This window comes from Oncorhynchus clarkii, chromosome 31, assembly GCF_045791955.1.
Source record: "Oncorhynchus clarkii lewisi isolate Uvic-CL-2024 chromosome 31, UVic_Ocla_1.0, whole genome shotgun sequence".
Taxonomy (NCBI): Eukaryota; Metazoa; Chordata; class Actinopteri; order Salmoniformes; family Salmonidae; genus Oncorhynchus; species Oncorhynchus clarkii.
Window position 1 is genome coordinate 8,288,142 of NC_092177.1, and position 21,421 is coordinate 8,309,562.

General features: G+C 43.5%; 1 protein-coding gene across 1 annotated transcript; it reads right to left on the minus strand.

Annotated features, from left to right (window-relative positions):
• Positions 1 to 390: 390 nt before the first annotated feature.
• Positions 391 to 20,452, minus strand: LOC139390631 (SPARC-like). Its single transcript, XM_071137884.1, has 10 exons — positions 20,284 to 20,452; positions 7,959 to 8,026; positions 7,817 to 7,855; positions 6,308 to 6,410; positions 4,846 to 4,967; positions 4,532 to 4,652; positions 3,009 to 3,142; positions 2,485 to 2,633; positions 1,996 to 2,144; positions 391 to 865 (listed from the first exon to the last, which is right to left on the minus strand). The coding sequence occupies exons 2-10, from the start codon at positions 8,016 to 8,018 to the stop codon at positions 837 to 839; spliced, it is 906 nt and encodes a 301-aa protein (XP_070993985.1). The 5' UTR covers positions 8,019 to 8,026; positions 20,284 to 20,452; the 3' UTR covers positions 391 to 836.
• Between the last annotated feature and the right edge of the window lie 969 nt (positions 20,453 to 21,421).

Below are 21,421 nucleotides of genomic sequence, written 5' to 3' on the forward strand. Positions count from 1 at the left end.
ACTGAATAAATGCAGATATGAAAGCATGCAGCAGTGTTGGACATTCCAGTAACTTGTATTTAAGGAAAGAGATCTATTGTTGGTCACACAATGTCACAAAGTAGAAGAATGTCAGTAAACATGCTAAAGCTTGAGAAGAACGCTCAACCCGCGAGACGCTTCCCTCGTAGAGTTGAAACACTATTTCCTTTTATTCTCAATCATTTTTTTCAGTACACTTATGCCCTTGTTGTGTGGCAGAATCTATGTAAGAAAACAAACCTGAGGATAGTCAGGCCTTCATTTAAGCAGTAGTCAAGAGTCAAACAAAACAACGAAGATGACAAAATGAGTGAGGACACCAAAACAACTAAAATATTTTTGGGGAAAAAAAAGCAAATGAAAGAAGCATTTATTTAGAAACTTTATTTTTTTAAAAAGATTTTTACAAAACTTGTATCCTCCAAAGAATGTTCTATTTGACGTTATTAAATCCAAGCCCTGATCACGTGAACACAATATACATGTTGTGAACAACCATTATCACAACCCATTCAACAACCATTTACATCTTTCTCCCACGTAAAAGCATCTTTCTGTTACCTCCTCTAATCTATCTGGTTAAAAAGGATTTTCTTTATTTGCAGAAAACAAGAAAAAAAAAGTTGTATCATGATCACGTTTTGTGATTTGTTAGTTCAGACTGTGCATATGTCTTTTTCAGCAATTTTAGTGGTGTCGGTTGGTCGTTAATTAGTTGTAGTTAGCACCGTTACTGTGTTCCTCTAATTTAGGGATCAGGTGAGCACCTCGTCCCGATAGAGACTCGTTTTCATACTGTAGGTCAGCTGATGAGCTTAGATGACAAGGTCCTGGTCGACGTCCTCTGAAAAACAAAAAAAAACAAGCCCACCATTAACAAGCAATAATGAAATGGCCTGCTATGAACCGTTTCAATCCAAAACCAGACAGTAAAGTAGAAGGACGGGAAGATATGTCTGAAATGGTAGCCTATGCCCTATACAGCCCATAGGACTCTGGTCAAAAGTAGTGCACTATATTGGGAATAGGATGCCATTGGCCATAGGACTCTGGTCAAAAGTAGTGCACTATATTGGGAATAGGATGCCATTGGCCATAGGACTCTGGTTAAAAGTAGTGCACTATATTGGGAATAGGATGCCATTGGCCATAGGACTCTGGTCAAAAGTAGCGCACTATATTGAGAATAGGATGCCATTGGCCATAGGACTCTGGTCAAAAGTAGTGCACTATATAGGGAAAAGGATGCCATTGGCCATAGGACTCTGGCCAAAAGTAGTGCACTATATAGGGAAAAGGATGCCATTGGCCATAGGACTCTGGTCAAAAGTAGTGCACTATATAGGGAAAAGGATGCCATTGGCCATAGGACTCTGGTCAAAAGTAGTGCACTATATAGGGAAAAGGATGCCATTGGCCATAGGACTCTGGTCAAAAGTAGTGCACTATATTGAGAATAGGATGCCATTGGCCATAGGACTCTGGTCAAAAGTAGTGCACTATATAGGGAGAAGGGTACCATTGGCCATAGGACTCTGGTCAAAAGTAGTGCACTATATAGGGAAAAGGGTACCATTGGCCATAGGACTCTGGTCAAAAGTAGTGCACTATATAGGGAAAAGGGTACCATTGGCCATAGGACTCTGGTCAAAAGTAGTGCACTATATAGGGAAAAGGGTACCATTGGCCATAGGACTCTGGTCAAAAGTAGTGCACTATATAGGGAAAAGGGTACCATTGGCCATAGGACTCTGGTCAAAAGTAGTGCACTATATAGGGAAAAGGGTACCATTGGCCATAGGACTCTGGTCAAAAGTAGTGCACTATATAGGGAAAAGGGTACCATTTCAGATACAGACAATGAAGGCATTTGAATAGTCCAAAGAGGGCCTTGGTCCTCCTGTGTTTTTATTTTTCAAGGCAGTAAAATAACGAGTGTAAAACTATGAACGAGGTGTTTTTAAAACTACTCACGCTCCTTGATGCTGAAGCAGTTGGCCCACTCCTCCAGGGCGATGTACTTGTCATTGTCAGCGTCACACTGCTCGAAGAAACGAGTGGTGCAGTGTTCCATGGGAATGAGAGGGGCGCGCAGGGGGGCCAGCTCTGTGTGGGACAGGAACCTACAACACCACAGAACACTTGTTACGAAGCATCTACGCAGGCCTTATAAAGGCTTTATAAAGGCTTTATGAAGGCTTTGTAAGCTATAGTGTTAGACCCTAGAAAAGTATGAAGAGCACCAATGTAGCAATGTCAGCTTTTTTTCGCTCATAAAACAATACATTCAGGCATGCTGCTGATATCCTTTCTGAAACATTTTAGAAATGTTTCAGTAGTGAAGTCCTGACTAGCACAGAGTTTAATCAAAGTTATAGCCCAAGCAAGCCTGTATTTATGTGATGTTGAAACAATCCAGCTGAAGCAGAAGACAGGAAACTCTTCTTCTTCTCCTCAACCTACCCATCGACGGGATGCTGGTCCAGCTGACCGAACTGCCAGTGGACGGGGAAAATGTACATGTTGTAGTTCTTCTCAAAGTCGTGGGCCAGCAGGTCCAGGGAGTGCTCTCCAGCCTGCAGTCTCTTCTCATTCTCATAGATCTTCCTCACCTGCAAGCCAAATAAAACATTTCTTTGCAAACAATCGTTTGCCTAATAATCTTTCGAATAGAATAAACTGATAAATAAATCCCAGTAGGATTGGAAGCACAAAAGGAGTCGACCTCATAGTGAGAGCAGAATGTAAAATCCTATAATCATATTTTGGTTTATTCATTATTTTCGACCCATCTGCAGAGTTCGGTAAATGAACGTAAGCAAAATTAATTGGTTCTGTGCTGTGTTTAATAATGATTTTGACCCAACCTCATGAGGCAAACGTGCAGTAAATGGGTTCTGTGCAGTAAATGGGTTCTGTGCAGTAAATGGGTTCTGTGCAGTAAATGGGTTCTGTGCAGTGCATATAGAGTGGCTATGTGGACTTACTCTGAGCTTCTGTTTCTCAGTCAGCAGGTTGTTCTCCTCATCGCGCTCGTACAGGGTGACCAGAACGTTCTTCAGCCAGTCCCTCATACGCAGGGGGAACTCATTCAGCTCAGCATCCATGCAGGCCTCGATGACTGGAGAATAAACAGGAAGGAGAATGAGTTATATGTCAGAGCTGTCCACACAGGGCTCAGTGACTGGAGAGACACACAGGGAGGAGAATGAGTTATATCAGAGCTATCCACACAGTGCTCAGTGACTGAAAAGACACACAGGAAGGAGAATGAGTTATATGTCAGAGCTGTCCACACAGGGCTCAGTGACTGGAGAGACACACAGGAAGGAGAATGAGTTATATGTCAGAGCTGTCCACACAGGGCTCAGTGACTGGAGAGACACACAGGAAGGAGAATGAGTTATATGTCAGAGCTGTCCACACAGGGCTCAGTGACTGGAGAGACACACAGGGAGGAGAATTAGTTATATGTCAGAGCAGAGGGCTCAGTGACTGGAGAGACACACAGGAAGGAGAATGTGTTAAATGTCAGAGCAGAGGGCTCAGTGACTGGAGAGACACACAGGAAGGAGAATTAGTTATATGTCAGAGCAGAGGGCTCAGTGACTGGAGAGACACACAGGAAGAAACATTAGGTACGGTCAGAGAGAGAGAAATAAACAGGGAATACCCAGGAACAGCTGAAGAAGGTCTTGTTTAATGACGTATGGTCCCCAAGGTGCCAAAGGCTTTCATTTAATTAAGTCAAGTAAGTCATAGTCAGAAAGTTGTTTTGCAAGTAGGACATTCAAGTCAAAATCTCCAGTCCTATTTTTAAAACAATTATGGTCAAGCCCTTTGTCATAGAACATAAAACCCACAACTCACACAAAATGTGGCATTTGTGTCCATTGAAATGAATGGTTGATGCGCACAGCCCCATAGGCAATGATTTTGTACCTTCTTGTTTTATCCCGTGGTTGAATACTGTACCTGACATTTAGAGGCCATTAGTTTAAAAAAAAAGTTTTCTTTAAAATGTTCTGCGCCCACAACGTGCAACAACATCATCTCCACCCGTGCCCTTCAGTCCTAAGGTACTCATCACCAACAGTGAGAGATGCATGGGTTTGATTCTGCTTAATGACAGACGTTTAGCTGCAGATTCAGCGGTAGTTTGAGAAGGGCGGCGGTGCAGTGAGCATGCTACAGCCTGCCCTCCACTCTAAGTGTTAGGTTCCTTAAGGCAAAATCATCCCTCTCTTTCAAGCCCATCAATCATTCCCCTGGAGAAGCTTTCAGCAGGGCTTCTTCTCTAAGACAACATAACCAGTCACACTGGGAACGGAGTCTCAGAGGAAAATGTGTCTCTGGGGGATTCTGAAAAAGGTGAAATTGTTTTTGCACTGAATTGAGTGGTTGTATTAAAACGTTTCCAATGGTCCCTGTGGGGATAAAATACGTTGAATTGAAATGAATTTAATACAATTCAATCCATGAATGTTTGTAACTATAAAGCATAGCTCACATTTGCATGGCCCGATGTAGTCTAGGTGCAGTTTGTGGCCCTTCTTGGTTCCCTCCAGACTGCACTTGTGGGCAAAGAAGTGGCAGGAAGAGTCGTAGGTTGTGTTGTCGGTGGCGCAGACCTGGAATACACAGATTATATTCATGATATAGTCAGAAATTACAGCATATCAAGAATTAGCCAATGATGCAAAACAGTAGGTTCTATTAGGTTCTATAAGGTTCTATTAGGAACAGTGTTAAATATGAAACATCTAGGCCTGCTTGATGTTGGTCTGAACAGATTAGAATATGATTTATATAATGATAACTCACATGCTCAAACTCTCCAACGGCACCAGGGCAGGTAGTTGGGTCCTGGCAGACACACATGGGGGTGTTCTCCTCATCCACCTCACACACCTTTCCCTTCTTGCAGTGGTGGTTCAAGCAGGGGCCTACGAAGGAATCAGAGAACATTGTTCAAACATTCTGGAACATATAAAAATGGAACATATCGAAGTGTTCTTTTGCCCTTGAATTGAATGCTAAGTTATTCAACAGACAGATATTCCTGGCAGTATTTAGCAGAGGAGTGTGGCGGCGCCCCTGTCAATTAAGAGAAGAGTTTCTTTTACGTTTCCAAGAAGCTTACTGGAACCATTGGGTGGAACACATGATGATAGGTCTCTCTTTTTGAGACAGAAGAACTCTGTCATTACCAACGTGTCGCCCCCCCTCTCGCTCTCTCTCTACCATCTAGCCAACATCTCAACGTGTCGCCCCCCTCTCGCTCTCTCTCTACCATCTAGCCAACATCTCAACGCGTCGCCTCCCTCTCGCTCTCTCTCTACCATCTAGCCAACATCTCAACGTGTCGCCCCCCTCTCGCTCTCTCTCTACCATCTAGCCAACATCTCAACGTGTCGCCTCCCTCTCGCTCTCTCTCTACCATCTAGCCAACATCTCAACGTGTCGCCCCCCTCTCGCTCTCTCTACCATCTAGCCAACATCTCAACGTGTCGCCCCCCTCTCGCTTTCTCTCTACCATCTAGCCAACATCTCAACGTGTCGCCCACCTCTCGCTCTCTCTACCATCTAGCCAACATCTCACAACACAGCTGCTGCAAAGGAGCACCGACACAGCTTCATTTGATTGATGTTTTCACACCTCTACTAAACCTAAGCAGCCTAGAATATATTTTAGCCCAAGGATCATCAACTAGATTCAGAGTTTTTCTTGAGTGGATGATCACTGGGGCCGGATATATATTTACAAAAAAAAATGTGTCGTTAGAAAATTGACCACAAGAAGCGCAAATAGATATAATATTTTACTAAAACATAATAATTTTAAACCTTGCTTACTTTTGAATAAGATCACATCTCTATTATGCGTGGGAATACCTTGGAGCAGATTTCTAAAGTTAAAATCAATTGGAGCTGATTTGCTGATTTTGTCTTTTATGTCCAACAATAAAAACAACATTTTTTTTCACTCAGATGACTTGGGGGGCCAAATAAAACCACCCTTGGGCCAAATTTGGCTTCCGGGCCACCAATTGGGGAACCCTGTAGTGGCTATTGTGTGTTTAACGTTACAATAATAGCTATACATTACTGTAGCCATGCAGACTGTTAGCTTGGTGAATGTTCCCAATTATCATTGTAATATGTGGTAAACTAGGACTTTTATATAAGCTTCCCTTCACAGAAGGCATTGGGGATTAGGTATTGTTTTCTCACAACGTCTGTTGAGCGACAGTAGTGATTAGTGATTACAATGACTATTGCTCACTCTCAGCGGTGACCTCCTCCTCCTCCTCCTCCTCAACATCGATGGCCTCGTCGAAGTCTCCAGTCTCTACCTGCACCGGGTTGACCCCCACCTCTGGCTGTGCCTGAGACAAGGGCAAGAGAACACAAAACAACACTTCCATATGTTCTATTTCTAATGTTCCAGAATGTTTGAACAATAGAGAGACAGTAGAGTTGGAATCAACACATTTCAAGTTAATGTATACCATATCAAAGATGACACTATTTTATATAAGCTCATAAATTGGTCGCACAATTTTAGTACCAGAAAAGGAAGCTGTAGCTAAATGTCTTTAGTTATCAAGCGGCACGGCAGAATGAAGTCTGTACTTCAGACAGGTCTAGACAGAGGTGTAGCAGCCTACAGCTGGATGGGGTGGATAGAGCCTTACCCACATGTGGTGAAGCCATTAAAACGTCATGGTTTCCTGTCCGTTGTATTTATAACCTGTGGGATTCTGCTCACTCTGTCTCAAGCTACATTACAGAAAAATAGTCAACATTCAAGGGAAAAATCCTCTGTCGCAAAAACGTTTGAGATTAAATTATTCGTACTGTCGTACTGTTGTTTTTGTTTGTTAACTTGTCAAAAGCGACACAGAGAGAGTAAAGAATACATCTACTGTCAATGTTTTTCATCTCTGTGTTTTGATTCGTATATTACTAAATGTTTTTAATCTCTCTGTGTTTTGATTCGTATATTACTAAATGTTTTTAATCTCTCTGTTTCGATTCGTATATTGCTAAATGTTTTTCATCTCTCTGTGTTTTTATTCGTATATTGCTAAATGTTTTTAATCTCTCTGTTTCGATTCGTATATTGCTAAATGTTTTTCATCTCTCTGTGTTTTGATTCGTATATTACTAAATGTTTTTCATCTCTGTGTTTTGATTCGTATATTACTAAATGTTTTTCATCTCTCTGTGTTTTGATTCGTATATTACTAAATGTTTTTCATCTCTCTGTGTTTTGATTCGTATATTACTAAATGTTTTTCATCTCTCTGTGTTTTGATTCGTATATTACTAAATGTTTTTCATCTCTGTGTTTTGATTCGTATATTACTAAATGTTTTTCATCTCTCTGTGTTTTGATTCGTATATTACTAAATGTTTTTAATCTCTCTGTGTTTTGATTCGTATATTACTAAATGTTTTTCATCTCTGTGTTTTGATTCGTATATTACTAAATGTTTTTCATCTCTGTGTTTTATTCGTATATTACTAAATGTTTTTCATCTCTGTGTTTTGATTAATACACGACACTATTGCTAATTTGCTCCCACCTGTGAAAGTGTCTACTCACTGGGCACAGACGTCAATTCCACGTCCATTCCATGTTGGTTCAACGTAATTTAATTGAAATGATGTGGAAACAACGTTGATTCAACCAGTGTGTGCCCAGTGGGTATGTTCACATTGTGTGATGTTGTTTCCCCCCCTAAGCACACCTGTCCATAGAAATCTGTAAACAAGTTAATGACCTTACCTCCTCACCGACGTCATCAATGATGGGCTCCTCCTCAGTCTGAAATGGTTAAGACGATGGTGTTATCATTGTTTGCCACACACACACACACACACACACACACACACACACACACACACACACACATCAAAGGGACACTTACAATGGAAGCGGTGAATGCCTGACCAGCTAGGCACAGGAGGAAGACAATCCACACCCTCATCGTTCAGTCTAGAGAAAGACACAAAGAGGAACATTTTAGTGCACATTACACACATTCAACTCAACTGATGTCGGGTTGATAACGAGGTGCAGTTGAGGTCATACCTCCGTTCCAGTTTACCGCCTGTCTAGAGCAGCGCTATGCACTGTATTCTTATACATGGTGTACAAAGTGTACAGTCCAGACATTTATTCAGGCGTGGTCAAACAAGTCATGCAGGGACAAAAACAAGATGTTACTCCAAGAATCACAAAAGGCTCATGGGTAGTGGTTTGGTTCCAGACAAACCGTCCACTGTCCTGTCTGATTATAGGGGGATAGATATGTTCACATTCTTTGTGGATAGCTCAAATTACTGTCTTAAATTCACTCACCGGAGCTGAATTCAGTCTCCTGTTCGACATTGTATTTCCAACTAGTAAATAGATACTTAGAAAAGTAATGTTGAATGTAGTCTAGTGCTAGTAGTCTACAGTATTACATATGAGGTCTACTTGAGATTTTTTAGTGTAGACTTGGATCACAATCCACCTTCTTTTAAGGACAGGCATTTCACATTTTTGAAAATGTGACTTTTCAACCTTTACTCACCCACTCCAAAATATTGATATTGATCAATGAGATTCCAACCTATTTTCACATTCTCAAAAAGACAGTCAGAAGTTTGTTGAATTCCCAATGTGTAATCCCTATGCTTTCTACCATTCCAATGCAATGGAAAAACAATGTAGGATTTTTGGTTTAGTTGACATCTACACTTGAAGTCAGAAGTTTATATACACCTTAGCCAAATACATTTCAACTCAGTTTTTCACAATTTCACAATAACCTGTCTAAGGTCAGTTAGGATCACCACTTTATTTTAAGAATGTGAAATGTTAGTGACGGTGAATCTATTTAGTTACTTAGAGCTCTCTGATCGTAGCACATTGGTAGTAGTCATTGACAACTATTCTAGCTAAGCTGGGCTTGGTTAAAAACCTGGATGGAAGACCAAAGGGTAGCTGTAGATAGATCAACTCTCCAGTAGGAGGTGCTGTAGATAGATCAACTCTCCAGTAGGAGGTGCTGTAGATAGATCAACTCTCCAGTAGGAGGTGCTGTAGAGAGATCAACTCTCCAGTAGGAGGTGCTGTAGAGAGATCAACTCTCCAGTAGGAGGTGCTGTAGATAGATCAACTCTCCAGTAGGAGGTGCTGTAGATAGATCAACTCTCCAGTACAAGGTGCTGTAGATAGATCAACTCTCCAGTAGGAGGTGCTGTAGATAGATCAACTCTCCAGTAGGAGGTGCTGTAGAGAGATCAACTCTCCAGTAGGAGGTGCTGTAGATAGATCAACTCTCCAGTAGGAGGTGCTGTAGATAGATCAACTCTCCAGTAGGAGGTGCTGTAGAGAGATCAACTCTCCAGTAGGAGGTGCTGTAGATAGATCAACTCTCCAGTAGGAGGTGCTATAGATAGATCAACTCTCCAGTAGGAGGTGCTGTAGATAGATCAACTCTCCAGTAGGAGGTGCTGTAGATAGATCAATGTATTCTCCACGTAGATTCCATGGCACATTATGCTGACAAATTACGTTGAAACAACGTTGATTCAACCAGTTTTTGCCGAGTGGGATGTTCCCTCTCCACGCTGGCTTATTTGTCTATGGTATTAAAGAGCAGCAGGACAATTTTTCTGTTCTATATGCTTCCCTTCCTGTCTAGTCCCTTATACCTGTTCTATATGCTTCCCTTCCTGTATAGTCCCTTACACCTGTTCTATATGCTTCCCTTCCTGTCTAGTCCCATTACACCTGTTCTATATGCTTCCCTTCCTGTATAGTCCCTTATACCTGTTCTATATGCTTCCCTTCCTGTCTAGTCCCATTACACCTGTTCTATATGCTTCCCTTCCTGTCTAGTCCCATTACACCTGTTCTATATGCTTCCCTTCCTGTCTAGTCCCATTACACCTGTTCTATATGCTTTCCTTCCTGTTTAGTCCCATTACATCTGTTCTATATGCTTCCCTTCCTGTCTAGTCCCATTACACCTGTTCTATATGCTTCCCTTCCTGTCTAGTCCCATTACACCTGTTCTATATGCTTCCCTTCCTGTCTAGTCCCATTACACCTGTTCTATATGCTTTCCTTCCTGTTTAGTCCCATTACATCTGTTCTATATGCTTCCCTTCCTGTTTAGTCCCATTACACCTGTTCTATATGCTTCCCTTCCTGTTTAGTCCCATTACACCTGTTCTATATACTTCCCTTCCTGTTTAGTCCCATTACATCTGTTCTATATGCTTCCCTTCCTGTTTAGTCCCATTACATCTGTTCTATATGCTTCCCTTCCTGTCTAGTCCCATTACATCTGTTCTATATGCTTCCCTTCCTGTCTAGTCCCATTACATCTGTTCTATATGCTTCCCTTCCTGTCTAGTCCCATTACATCTGTTCTATATGCTTCCCTTCCTGTCTAGTCCCATTACATCTGTTCTATATGCTTCCCTTCCTGTCTAGTCCCATTACATCTGTTCTATATGCTTCCCTTCCTGTCTAGTCCCATTACACCTGTTCTATATGCTTCCCTTCCTGTTTAGTCCCATTACACCTGTTCTATATGCTTCCCTTCCTGTCTAGTCCCATTACATCTGTTCTATATGCTTCCCTTCCTGTCTAGTCCCATTACATCTGTTCTATATGCTTCCCTTCCTGTCTAGTCCCATTACACCTGTTCTATATGCTTCCCTTCCTGTTTAGTCCCATTACACCTGTTCTATATGCTTCCCTTCCTGTCTAGTCCCATTACATCTGTTCTATATGCTTCCCTTCCTGTCTAGTCCCATTACATCTGTTCTATATGCTTCCCTTCCTGTCTAGTCCCATTACACCTGTTCTATATGCTTCCCTTCCTGTCTAGTCCCATTACACCTGTTCTATATGCTTCCTTTCCTGTATAGTCCCATTACACCTGTTCTATATGCTTCCCTTCCTGTTTAGTCCCATTACACCTGTTCTATATGCTTCCCTTCCTGTTTAGTCCCATTACACCTGTTCTATATGCTTCCCTTCCTGTCTAGTCCCATTACACCTGTTCTATATGCTTCCCTTCCTGTCTAGTCCCTTATACCTGTTCTATATGCCTCCCTTCCTGTTTAGTCCCATTACATCTGTTCTATATGCTTCCCTTCCTGTCTAGTCCCTTATACATGTTCTATATGCTTCCCTTCCTGTTTAGTCCCATTACATCTGTTCTATATGCTTCCCTTCCTGTTTAGTCCCATCACACCTGTTCTATATGCTTCCCTTCCTGTTTAGTCCCATTACATCTGTTCTATATGCTTCCCTTCCTGTTTAGTCCCATTACATCTGTTCTATATGCTTCCCTTCCTGTCTAGTCCCATTACACCTGTTCTAAATGCTTCCCTTCCTGTCTAGTCCCATTACATCTGTTCTATATGCTTCCCTTCCTGTTTAGTCCCATTACACCTGTTCTATATGCTTCCCTTCCTGTTTAGTCCCATTACATCTGTTCTATATGCTTCCCTTCCTGTTTAGTCCCATTACATCTGTTCTATATGCTTCCCTTCCTGTTTAGTCCCATTACACCTGTTCTATATGCTTCCCTTCCTGTTTAGTCCCATTACATCTGTTCTATATGCTTCCCTTCCTGTTTAGTCCCATTACATCTGTTCTATATGCTTCCCTTCCTGTTTAGTCCCATTACACCTGTTCTATATGCTTCCCTTCCTGTTTAGTCCCATTACATCTGTTCTAAATGCTTCCCTTCCTGTCTAGTCCCATTACATCTGTTCTATATGCTTCCCTTCCTGTCTAGTCTGACACGACTGCCAAGTGCTGAAGCGAGTAAAAATGGTCTGTCCTTGGTTACAAAACTCACTACCGAGTTCCAAACTGCCTCTGGAAGCAACGTCAGCACAATAACTGTTTGTCGGGAGCTTCATGGAATGGGTTTCCATGGCCGAGCAGCTGCACACAAGCCAAGCGTCGGCTGGAGTGATGTAATGCTAGCCGCATTTGGACTCTGGAGCAGTGGAAACGTGTTCTCTGGAGTGATAAATCAAGCTTCACCATTTGGCAGTCTGACGGACGAATCTGGGTGTGGTGGATGCCAGGAGAACGCTACCTGCCCCATTTCATAGCGCCAACTGTAAAGTTTGGTGGAGGAGGAATAATGGGCTGGGGCTGTTTTTCATTGTTCGGGCTAGGCCCCATAGAGCCAGTGAAGAGAAATCTTAACGCTACAGCATACAATGACATTCAGCACCACAATGTCGCAGTGCACAAAGCAAAGTCCATACAGAAATGTGGAAGAACTTGACTGGCCTGTACAGAGCCCTGACCTCAACCCCATAAAACACCTTTGAGATTAATTGGAACTTTGACTGCAAGCCAGCCCTAATCGCCCAACATCAGTGCCCATCCTCACTAATGCTCTTGTGACTGAACGGAAGCAAGTCCCGTCAGCAATGTTCCAACATGTAGTGGAAAGCTGACCAAAAGAGTGGAGGCTGTTATAGCAGCAAAAGGGGGGGACCAAGTCCATATTAGTGCCCATGATATTGGAATGAGATGTTCGACAAGCAGGTGTCCGCATACTTCTGGCAATTATATGAGTGACCTTTGCTTGGTCGGGAACTCTGGATGTGGAAAAATACAGTCACTCTGGCAGAAGTTACAAAGAATGACGTCTTCAAATACTGTGAACAAGGAAGGTTCTCTCTACTTTGAAAAATGAAAAAAATATGTTGTTGTTTTTTTCTCACTTAGAACTTGGACCTCCACCTCTAACAAACATATAGCTAGGTCGTATCTGAGAGGAAGCTAGCGATGTGAAAACAAAAACACTGCTACCAGCTTCAAGAAATGTCTACATTTAGCTTGGAGGTTGTACTGTGTTGCCAAACTTCCTATCTAATGATATTTTAACATATTTATACTTAGTCTTGTTTTCAGTTCAGTGGGAGGATGACTGACGTAACAGCAAAACAAATGATTTTATTTGGAAAGCGGTGCTCATAGTCAAACAGGGTAGAGGAAGAGGAAACGGCTGTGTAAAGAGGCCCCTTTTCAGCAGGTATTTCATTTAGAGGTTTGTTGGGTTGGGGCGTAAACTAAACTGGGAGGGAAACAGCAGATCTTAACGGTTTTCAAAGAGGCTTTGAAGGCTTCAGGATTAGGGAATTCTTTCTTCTTCTTCAGGGTGATATAACCGGTGGTTAAATGGTTTGGAAAATAAGCCTGGTGGCTAAAGGGGGACTAGTGGCTCAGTCTCTGTGCATGTCGGTCAGAGGAGGACCTCAGCATGGTAAATGGACAAACATTTACCGGCAGTAAATGTACATTTTGAAAAACACTGGAAAAGTCCCTCTCAAAGACTCAACGCACTTGAGAACTCATGCACTTACTTAGAGAAATAAAATATAAAACAATTCTAAGAAATAGATTAAATTAAATCTAGTCGTACGGCGTTAGTCTTGAGAATTATGCTAACAAAATATTTTCTGAATGAGTGGTATTTCTCTGGACAGCTAGGCCCAATGAGACACATGATGCGAACAGGTAACAGATGGTATGGAGCCTTTCACAAGACACACCTGTCCATTGCATTTAAGAACCTTTACTGCAATCCTCACAATATGTCAAATGTTTGAGAACCAATTCCAGAACCTTCGGGTATTTTCATAATGTATATCCCTATCGTTATGTTGTTGTTCTTTGAATAGCAAGCTAGGTGCATGTAAACCATCTTCTACCATGCTAGGTACATGTAAACCATCTTCTACCATGCTAGGTACATGTAAACCATCTTCTACCATGCTTGAAATGACACCTTTGACAACAAATCAAAGTACTTCATCTGAGGGGAAAAAAATCTCAGGAGGGGCAAATCTCAGGAGGAGCAAATCTCAGGAGGGGCAAATCTCAGGAGGGGCAAATCTCAGGAGGAGCAAATCTCAGGAGGGGCAAATCTCAGGAGGGGCAAATCTCAGGAGGGGGAAATCTCAGGAGGGGCAAATCTCAGGAGGGGCCAATCTCAGGAGGGGCCAACCTCAGGAGGGGCCAACCTCAGGAGGGGAAAATCTCAGGAGGGGCAAATCTCAGGAGGGACCAACCTCAGGAGGGGCTAATCTCAGGAGGGGCTAATCTCAGGTGGGGCTAATCTCAGGAGGGGCCAATCTCAGGAGGGGCCAATCTCAGGAGGGGCCAATCTCAGGAGGGGCCAATCTCAGGAGGGGCCAATCTCAGGAGGGGCAGGAGGGGCTAATCTCAGGAGGGGCCAGGAGGGGCTAATCTCAGGAGGGGCTAATCTCAGGAGGGGCTAATCTCAGGAGGGGCCAACCTCAGGAGGGGCCAACCTCCAATCTCAGGGGAGGAGGGGCTAATCTCAGGAGGGGCCAATCTCTCTCAGGAGGAGGGGCCAATCTCAGGAGGGGCCAATCTCAGGAGGGGCCAATCTCAATCTCAGGAGGGGCCAATCTCAGGAGGGGCTCAATCTCAGGGGCCAATCTCAGGAGGGGCCAATCTCAGGAGGGGCTAATCTCAGGAGGGGCTAATCTCAGGAGGGGCTAATCTCAGGAGGGGCCAACCTCAGGAGGGGCCAACCTCAGGAGGGGCCAATCTCAGGAGGGGCAAATCTCAGGAGGGGCAAATCTCAGGAGGGGCCAACCTCAGGAGGGGCCAACCTCAGGAGGGGCCAATCTCAGGAGGGGCTAATCTCAGGCAGGAATCTCAGGAGGGGCAGGAATCTCAGGAGGGGCTAATCTCAGGAGGGGCCAATCTCAGGAGGGGCCAATCTCAGGAGGGGCCAATCTCAGGAGGGGCCAATCTCAGGAGGGGCCAATCAGGAGGGGCTAATCTCAGGAGGGGCTCAGGAGGGGCCAATCTCAGGAGGGGCTAATCTCCTAATCTCAGGAGGGGCCAATCTCAGGAGGGGCCAATCTCAGGAGGGGCCAACCTCAGGAGGGGCTCAGGAGGGGCCAACCTCAGGAGGGGCTAATCTCAGGAGGGGCCAACCTCAGGAGGGGCTCAGAAATCTCAATCTCAGGAGGGGCTCAGGAGGGGCCAATCTCAGGAGGCTAATCTCAGGAGGGGGGCCAATCTCAGGCCAATCTCAGGAGGGGCCTCAGGAGGGGCCAATCTCAGGAGGGGCCAATCTCAGGAGGGGCCAATCTCAGGAGGGGGAGGAGGGCCAATCTCAGGAGGGGCCAATCTCAGGAGGGGCTAATCTCAGGAGGGGCCAATCTCAGGAGGGGCTAATCTCAGGAGGGGCCAATCTCAGGAGGGGCCAACCTCAGGAGGGGCTAATCTCAGGAGGGGCCAACCTCAGGAGGGGCCAACCTCAGGAGGGGCCAACCTCAGGGGCCAACCTCAGGAGGGGCCAACCTCAGGAGGGGCCAACCTCAGGAAATCTCAGGAGGGGGGGCCAATCTCAGGAGGGGCTAATCTCAGGAGGGGCCAATCTCAGGAGGGGCTAATCTCAGGAGGGGCTAATCTCAGGAGGGGCCAATCTCAGGAGGGGCCAATCTCAGGAGGGGCCAATCTCAGGAGGGGCCAATCTCAGGAGGGGCCAATCTCAGGAGGGGCCAATCTCAGGAGGGGCCAATCTCAGGAGGGGCCAATCTCAGGAGGGGCCAATCTCAGGAGGGGCCAATCTCAGGAGGGGCTCAGGAGGGGCCAATCTCAGGAGGGGCTAATCTCAGGAGGGGCTAATCTCAGGACCTCAGGAGGGGCCAACCTCAGGAGGCCAATCTCAGGAGGGGCTAATCTCTCAGGAGGGGCAAATCTCAGGAGGGGCCAACCTCAGGAGGGGCCAACCTCAGGAGGGGCCAACCTCAGGAGGGGCCAACCTCAGGAGGGGCTAATCTCAGGAGGGGCTAATCTCAGGAGGGGCCAATCTCAGGAGGGGCCAATCTCAGGAGGGGCTAATCTCAGGAGGGGCAGGAGGGGCAATCTCAAGGGGCCAATCTCAGGAGGGGCCAATCTCAGGAGGGGCCAATCTCAGGACCTCCTCAGGAGGGGCCAATCTCAGGAGGGGCCAATCTCAGGAGGGGCCAATCTCAGGAGGGGCCAATCTCAGGAGGGGCCAATCTCAGGAGGGGCCAATCTCAGGAGGGGCTAATCTCAGGAGGGGCCAACCTCAGGAGGGGCCAACCTCAGGAGGGGCCAACCTCAGGAGGGGCAAATCTCAGGAGGGGCAAATCTCAGGAGGGGCAAATCTCAGGAGGGGCCAACCTCAGGAGGGGCCAATCTCAGGAGGGGCCAATCTCAGGAGGGGCCAATCTCAGGAGGGGCCAATCTCAGGAGGGGCCAATCTCAGGAGGGGCTAATCTCAGGAGGGGCTAATCTCAGGAGGGGCAAACAAAAGAGGTTTTGAAAAGGTTTTCTTTTGACACCCATGGTCTATTCCTAACGCATGGGACCTATAAACTACACAACGGAGAGAGGGAGAAAAGTCAAGGACTGATATATGGAGTCTATGTAACCCAAGTTAAGACTTAGTTACCCGACCCGTTTAAATCATCCCTATCCCACCATCACATCTCTCTTTCTTTCTCTCTTTTCTCACAGGGTCAACCTTAAAGCAGTGGGTTGAAACATGTGACTAAGATATAAATCTGAATGGAATTCCTGAGTCCTATAATTGAAATGTGTGTTAAACCCCTTTCTCTGTCATTCTCTCTGGACTTAACTCCTCTCAGTTGGTCTACTGGCCCTAAACACACACCTGTCTCACATAAAAAACTACCAACAGTTTCCTAATTCTCCAGTTAAATAATTTAACAATTTACCACAAGCTCTGATTGGCACAAAATCTGTGCCAATCAGGTGTTTGAGTTCGTAAAGTTTGCTCTAAAATGTTTTTTATTTATTTTTTAAATATGTGCATCCAATATATTTCACACTAAAGTCTGACCTGATGTGGTAAACAGTATGTTAGTAATTTACTATGTAACACAAAACGCTCTTGTCATCTACAGTGGGCTAGTCAGTCTGCAACACTGTATACAGGCCTTCAGACCCTCATCTCGCTAGCTGTACTGGCACGGAGCCAGAGGAGTGTCGCTAGGCAATACACTCCGGCTTCCGTCTACCTCTCCTCCTCTGAGTCTCTCTCACACACCCATCCCCTTGTTTCCATCCCCTTGTGATTTTGTACATTTGCTTAGTGGTTGAAGAAGTGAAGGAGTGAGATCTGGCGTTCCTAGTCTAGCTAACACGCTATGGTTAATTCCGCTGTTTTTTTTTATTTTTATGCTGACTCAAGAGTTAACATGTTTTCCATTTCCTCGTCAGACTGTTGGTGAAGAGATGGCATGAGCACAATAAACTTCCTTCCTGTCCAGGATTAGAGCTTTCTTAGGGTTGCCATGCAGCCAATCCAAAATATCCACAGTCCTTTCTCTCTTTCTTGACCTAGTTTAAACTTTATACTCTGCACAACAATAGCTACCCTTCAGCACATCGAACCAAACAACACATTTTATTTTCAGAAATGCGACCTCCTCTCATACTAAGTGAAAGACAGTTTAAAAAAGTATTTGTATTCATCAATAGGCAAGAGGATATGTGAAGAAGAAAAACATTCCATAAACAGTTTGTCATTCTTTAGTCGTTAACTCAAACCTGAATACTTCACTCAGTTCACTGCTAAACTGAAAAAAGACAAATAGATCCTATAAGCCAGCTTTGATTTCTCAACGGGTGAAATGTGCTTTTCCTGAAAAGCTGACAACTTCAATACATGATGGAATTTTTTTTTAACATTGACTAATAACCTAATAGAGTTATATTCTTGTACAAAAAAAAGGCAATTGAGAATAAATGTTTTTCACTTTTCTTTGTTTTAAAGGTATTTATGTGTGTTCAAAGTTGCAGTAATTCTCAGGCAGAACAATGGACAGAGAGTGTGTTATGTCAGCCTTTCTGTATGAGTTTGTCAAACTCAGAGGCTATCAGAACAGACATCTGCAGGATCTCACAAAGAGCCTAAACAGCTGGTGGGGATTGTCATGGTAACACGCATTCCTGTTGATGGAAGTAATTGGGAGTGGAGGGGGAGGGAGGGATCTGTGTTGAGATTGCTCCTCTCTCTCTCTCTCTCTCTCTCTCTCTCTCTCTCTCTCTCTCTCTCTCTCTCTCTCTCTCTCTCTCTCTCTCTCTCTCTCTCTCTCTCTCTCTCTCTCTCTCTCTCTCTTTCTCAATTCAAGGGCTTTATTGGCATGGGAAACATATGTTAACATTGCCAAAGCAAGTGAAGTAGATAATAAACAAAAGTGAAATAAACAGTAAACATTACACTCACAGAAGTTACAAAAGAACAAAGACAAATGTCATATTATGTCTATATACAGTGTTGTAGTGATGTGCAAATAGTTCAAGTATAAAATGGAAAATAGATTAACATAAATATGGGTTGTACAGAATTTTGTTCTTCACTGGTTGCCCTTTTCTTGTGGCAACAGGTCACACATTGTGCTGCTGTGATGGTACACTGTGGTATGTCACCTAGTAGATATGGGAGTTTATCAAAATTGGGTTTAACATAGCCTGTCTTCTCTTGAGAGCCAGGTCTGCCTATGGCGGCCTTTCTCAATAGCAAGGCTATGCTTACTATTTCTGTACATAGTAAAAGTTTTCCTTAAGTTTGGGTCAGTCACCGTGGTCAAGTATTCTGCCACTGTGTACTCTCTGTTTAGGGACAAATAGCATTCTAGTTTGCTCTGTTTTTTTGTTAATTCTTTCCAATGTGTCAAGTAATTATCTTTTTGTTTTCTCATGATTTGGTTGGGTCTAATTGTTGCTGTCCTGGGGCTCTATGGGGTCTGTTTGTGTTTGTGAACAGAGACCCAGGACGAGCTTTCTTAGGGGGCTCTTCTCTAGGTTAATCTCTCTGTAGGTGATGTCTTTGTTATGGAAGGTTTGGGAATCGCTTCCTCTTAGGTGGTTGTAGAATTGTAGAATTGAATAATTAGCGGGTATCGGCCTAATTCTGCTCTGCATTATTTGATGTTTTATGTTGTGCACTGAGAATATTTTTGCAGAATTCTGCATGCAGAGTCTCAATTTGGTGTTTCTCCCCTTTAGTGAAATTTTTGTTGGTGAGCGGAACCCAGACCTCACAACCATAAAGGGCAATGGGTTCTATAACTGAGTCAAGTATTTTTAGCCAGATCCTAATAGGTATGCTGAATGTTATGTTCCATTTGATGGCATGGAATACCCTTCTAGCCTTGTCTCTCAGATCATTCACAGCTTTGTGGAAGTTACCTGTGGTGCTGATGTTTAGGCCGAGGTATGTGTAGTTGTTTGTGTGCTGTAGGGCAACGGTGTCTAGATGGAATTTGTATTTGTGGTCCTGGGAACTGGACATTTTTTTGGAACACCATTACTTTTGTCTTACTGAGATCTCTCTCTCTCTCTCTCTCTCTCCCCTTCTCTCTCTGTGTCTCAACTAAATTCGAAAGGATTAATTGCCATGGGAAACATATGTTTACATTGCCAAAGAAAGTGAAATAGATAATTAACAAAAGGGAAATAAAACAATCAAAAATGAAGAGGACACTCACGAAAGTTTAAAGGAGTAGATACATTTTGAATGTCACATTATGTCTACATACAATGTTATAACAATGTGCAACTAGTTAAAGTACAAAAGGAAAAGTAAATGAACATAAATATGGGTTGTATTTACAGTGGTGTTTGTCCCCCCCCCCCCCCCCACCTCTCTCAGGCTTTGTCGAGCCCCATCCCCCTCCACCACCCCTCCAAGTAACTATGTGGCAACAATACTTGTGTAACATTGTGCTGTTCCAATAGCGAATGTCAGAACTAGTTCCTCTGCCGTCTGTATACTTTTCACAGCTTTTCCATGAATGAAAAGGTCTGGGTAAATCATTTGATTACAACTTTTCTATATTCTGTTGAACTAAATATTCTATTGACAATATAGTTTCAGAAGAAATATTTACTCATTTCAAAGTTTGCACAAAAAAAATGGTTCAATTTTGCACCATGATATATTGTAACTATCAAGGTGTGGTCAAGAAAAAAAAACGATTCATTTCCTGCACAACTTGAATATAACCACAGGAAAGCCTCCAATCACTGTCGTTCAGGTTAACACTCTGAAATACTATCACATAGTTCAAGTATCACAGCAACTCAAAACAAGCACAACGTTTCCAATTTAATCATTAGTTGAGAATTCCTTACTGACTAAGTCACAGCAAGTCATTGAGGAGGATGCTCAGTCTTACCTTCAGAACACCAACAAGCAGAAAAGCCAAAGGAGAAGTCAGCTGTCAGAGAGGACTAAGACTATCTAACAGCTACACAAGTTCACACAGAAGACATTTGCTGTGGGCAGGCTCAGGCAGACCCCCTAACCCCGTCCCTTCCTCAGAGGGTGGGACGTCTGACAGACGCTCCTAAATTTAACTCTATGCTCCCTTCTAGACAGCAGGAACTCCCAAGGTTTATGGATTCTACAGGGGCCTATTTTGCTTTGTAGTTGTTGTTTTTTTGGTACATTGTTTAGAGACTGGGCGGATCATCCACATGCATTTCAGAAGTGACTCCAATTTTGTGACATTTTAGCATAGCAATAGAAAATGTATAGCCTTAATTAAAGACAGTCATATACGGCAGCTGTCGTTTTATAGTATTTGCACTGTTATATAATGTTTTAATGTATACAAGGACAGGGCCTACATGTTTAATCATGAATTGTTGTAGGAACATTAGCTTGCAGAACCTCTCTTGAGATTAAGCTATTCCTTATGGCAGATATTTTACTACATTTTACTTGGCAGTGAAAACATTTGAAACCATGAAATCACTCCTTGTTTCAGCTTCTATGTTGTCTGGAACAGCTGCGAAACCGGAGACTTCTACTGACTGTAATTGCTATGACGTAACTGACCAGGGTCATGTCATCTTGGTTCACCCCTAACTAATTAGGCCCTAGGGGTTTCCTTCCTCAGCATGATACACACATCTACTAGATGACATTTGACAGTGACTCCACAGGCCAAACAATATCACAACGAGGCTGCTGAAACTCACAACACAGCCATTGTCAAAGATATGTTTCACTCTCAATTCCAATGTCAGGTTAGATAAGATATTGATTCATATTACTGTTTCTATAAGGTTAAAAACATAGTTTAAAGATATTTTTTTTTTTATGTTTTAGAAAATAACATTATAATTTCTCAAAAATCTGAAAGGAACAAATTGAGAGCTGTAGAGATGAGTAATCCTATGGGCCCCTGCAACCATTTCTTTATCATTGGGGGAAGTCAGGGCTGGTGAAACGTGGAACCATCAGACAGAAATAATCAAACTCAAATCCACATTTTTTTTGTGAGGTTTTACAGATACATATATATATAT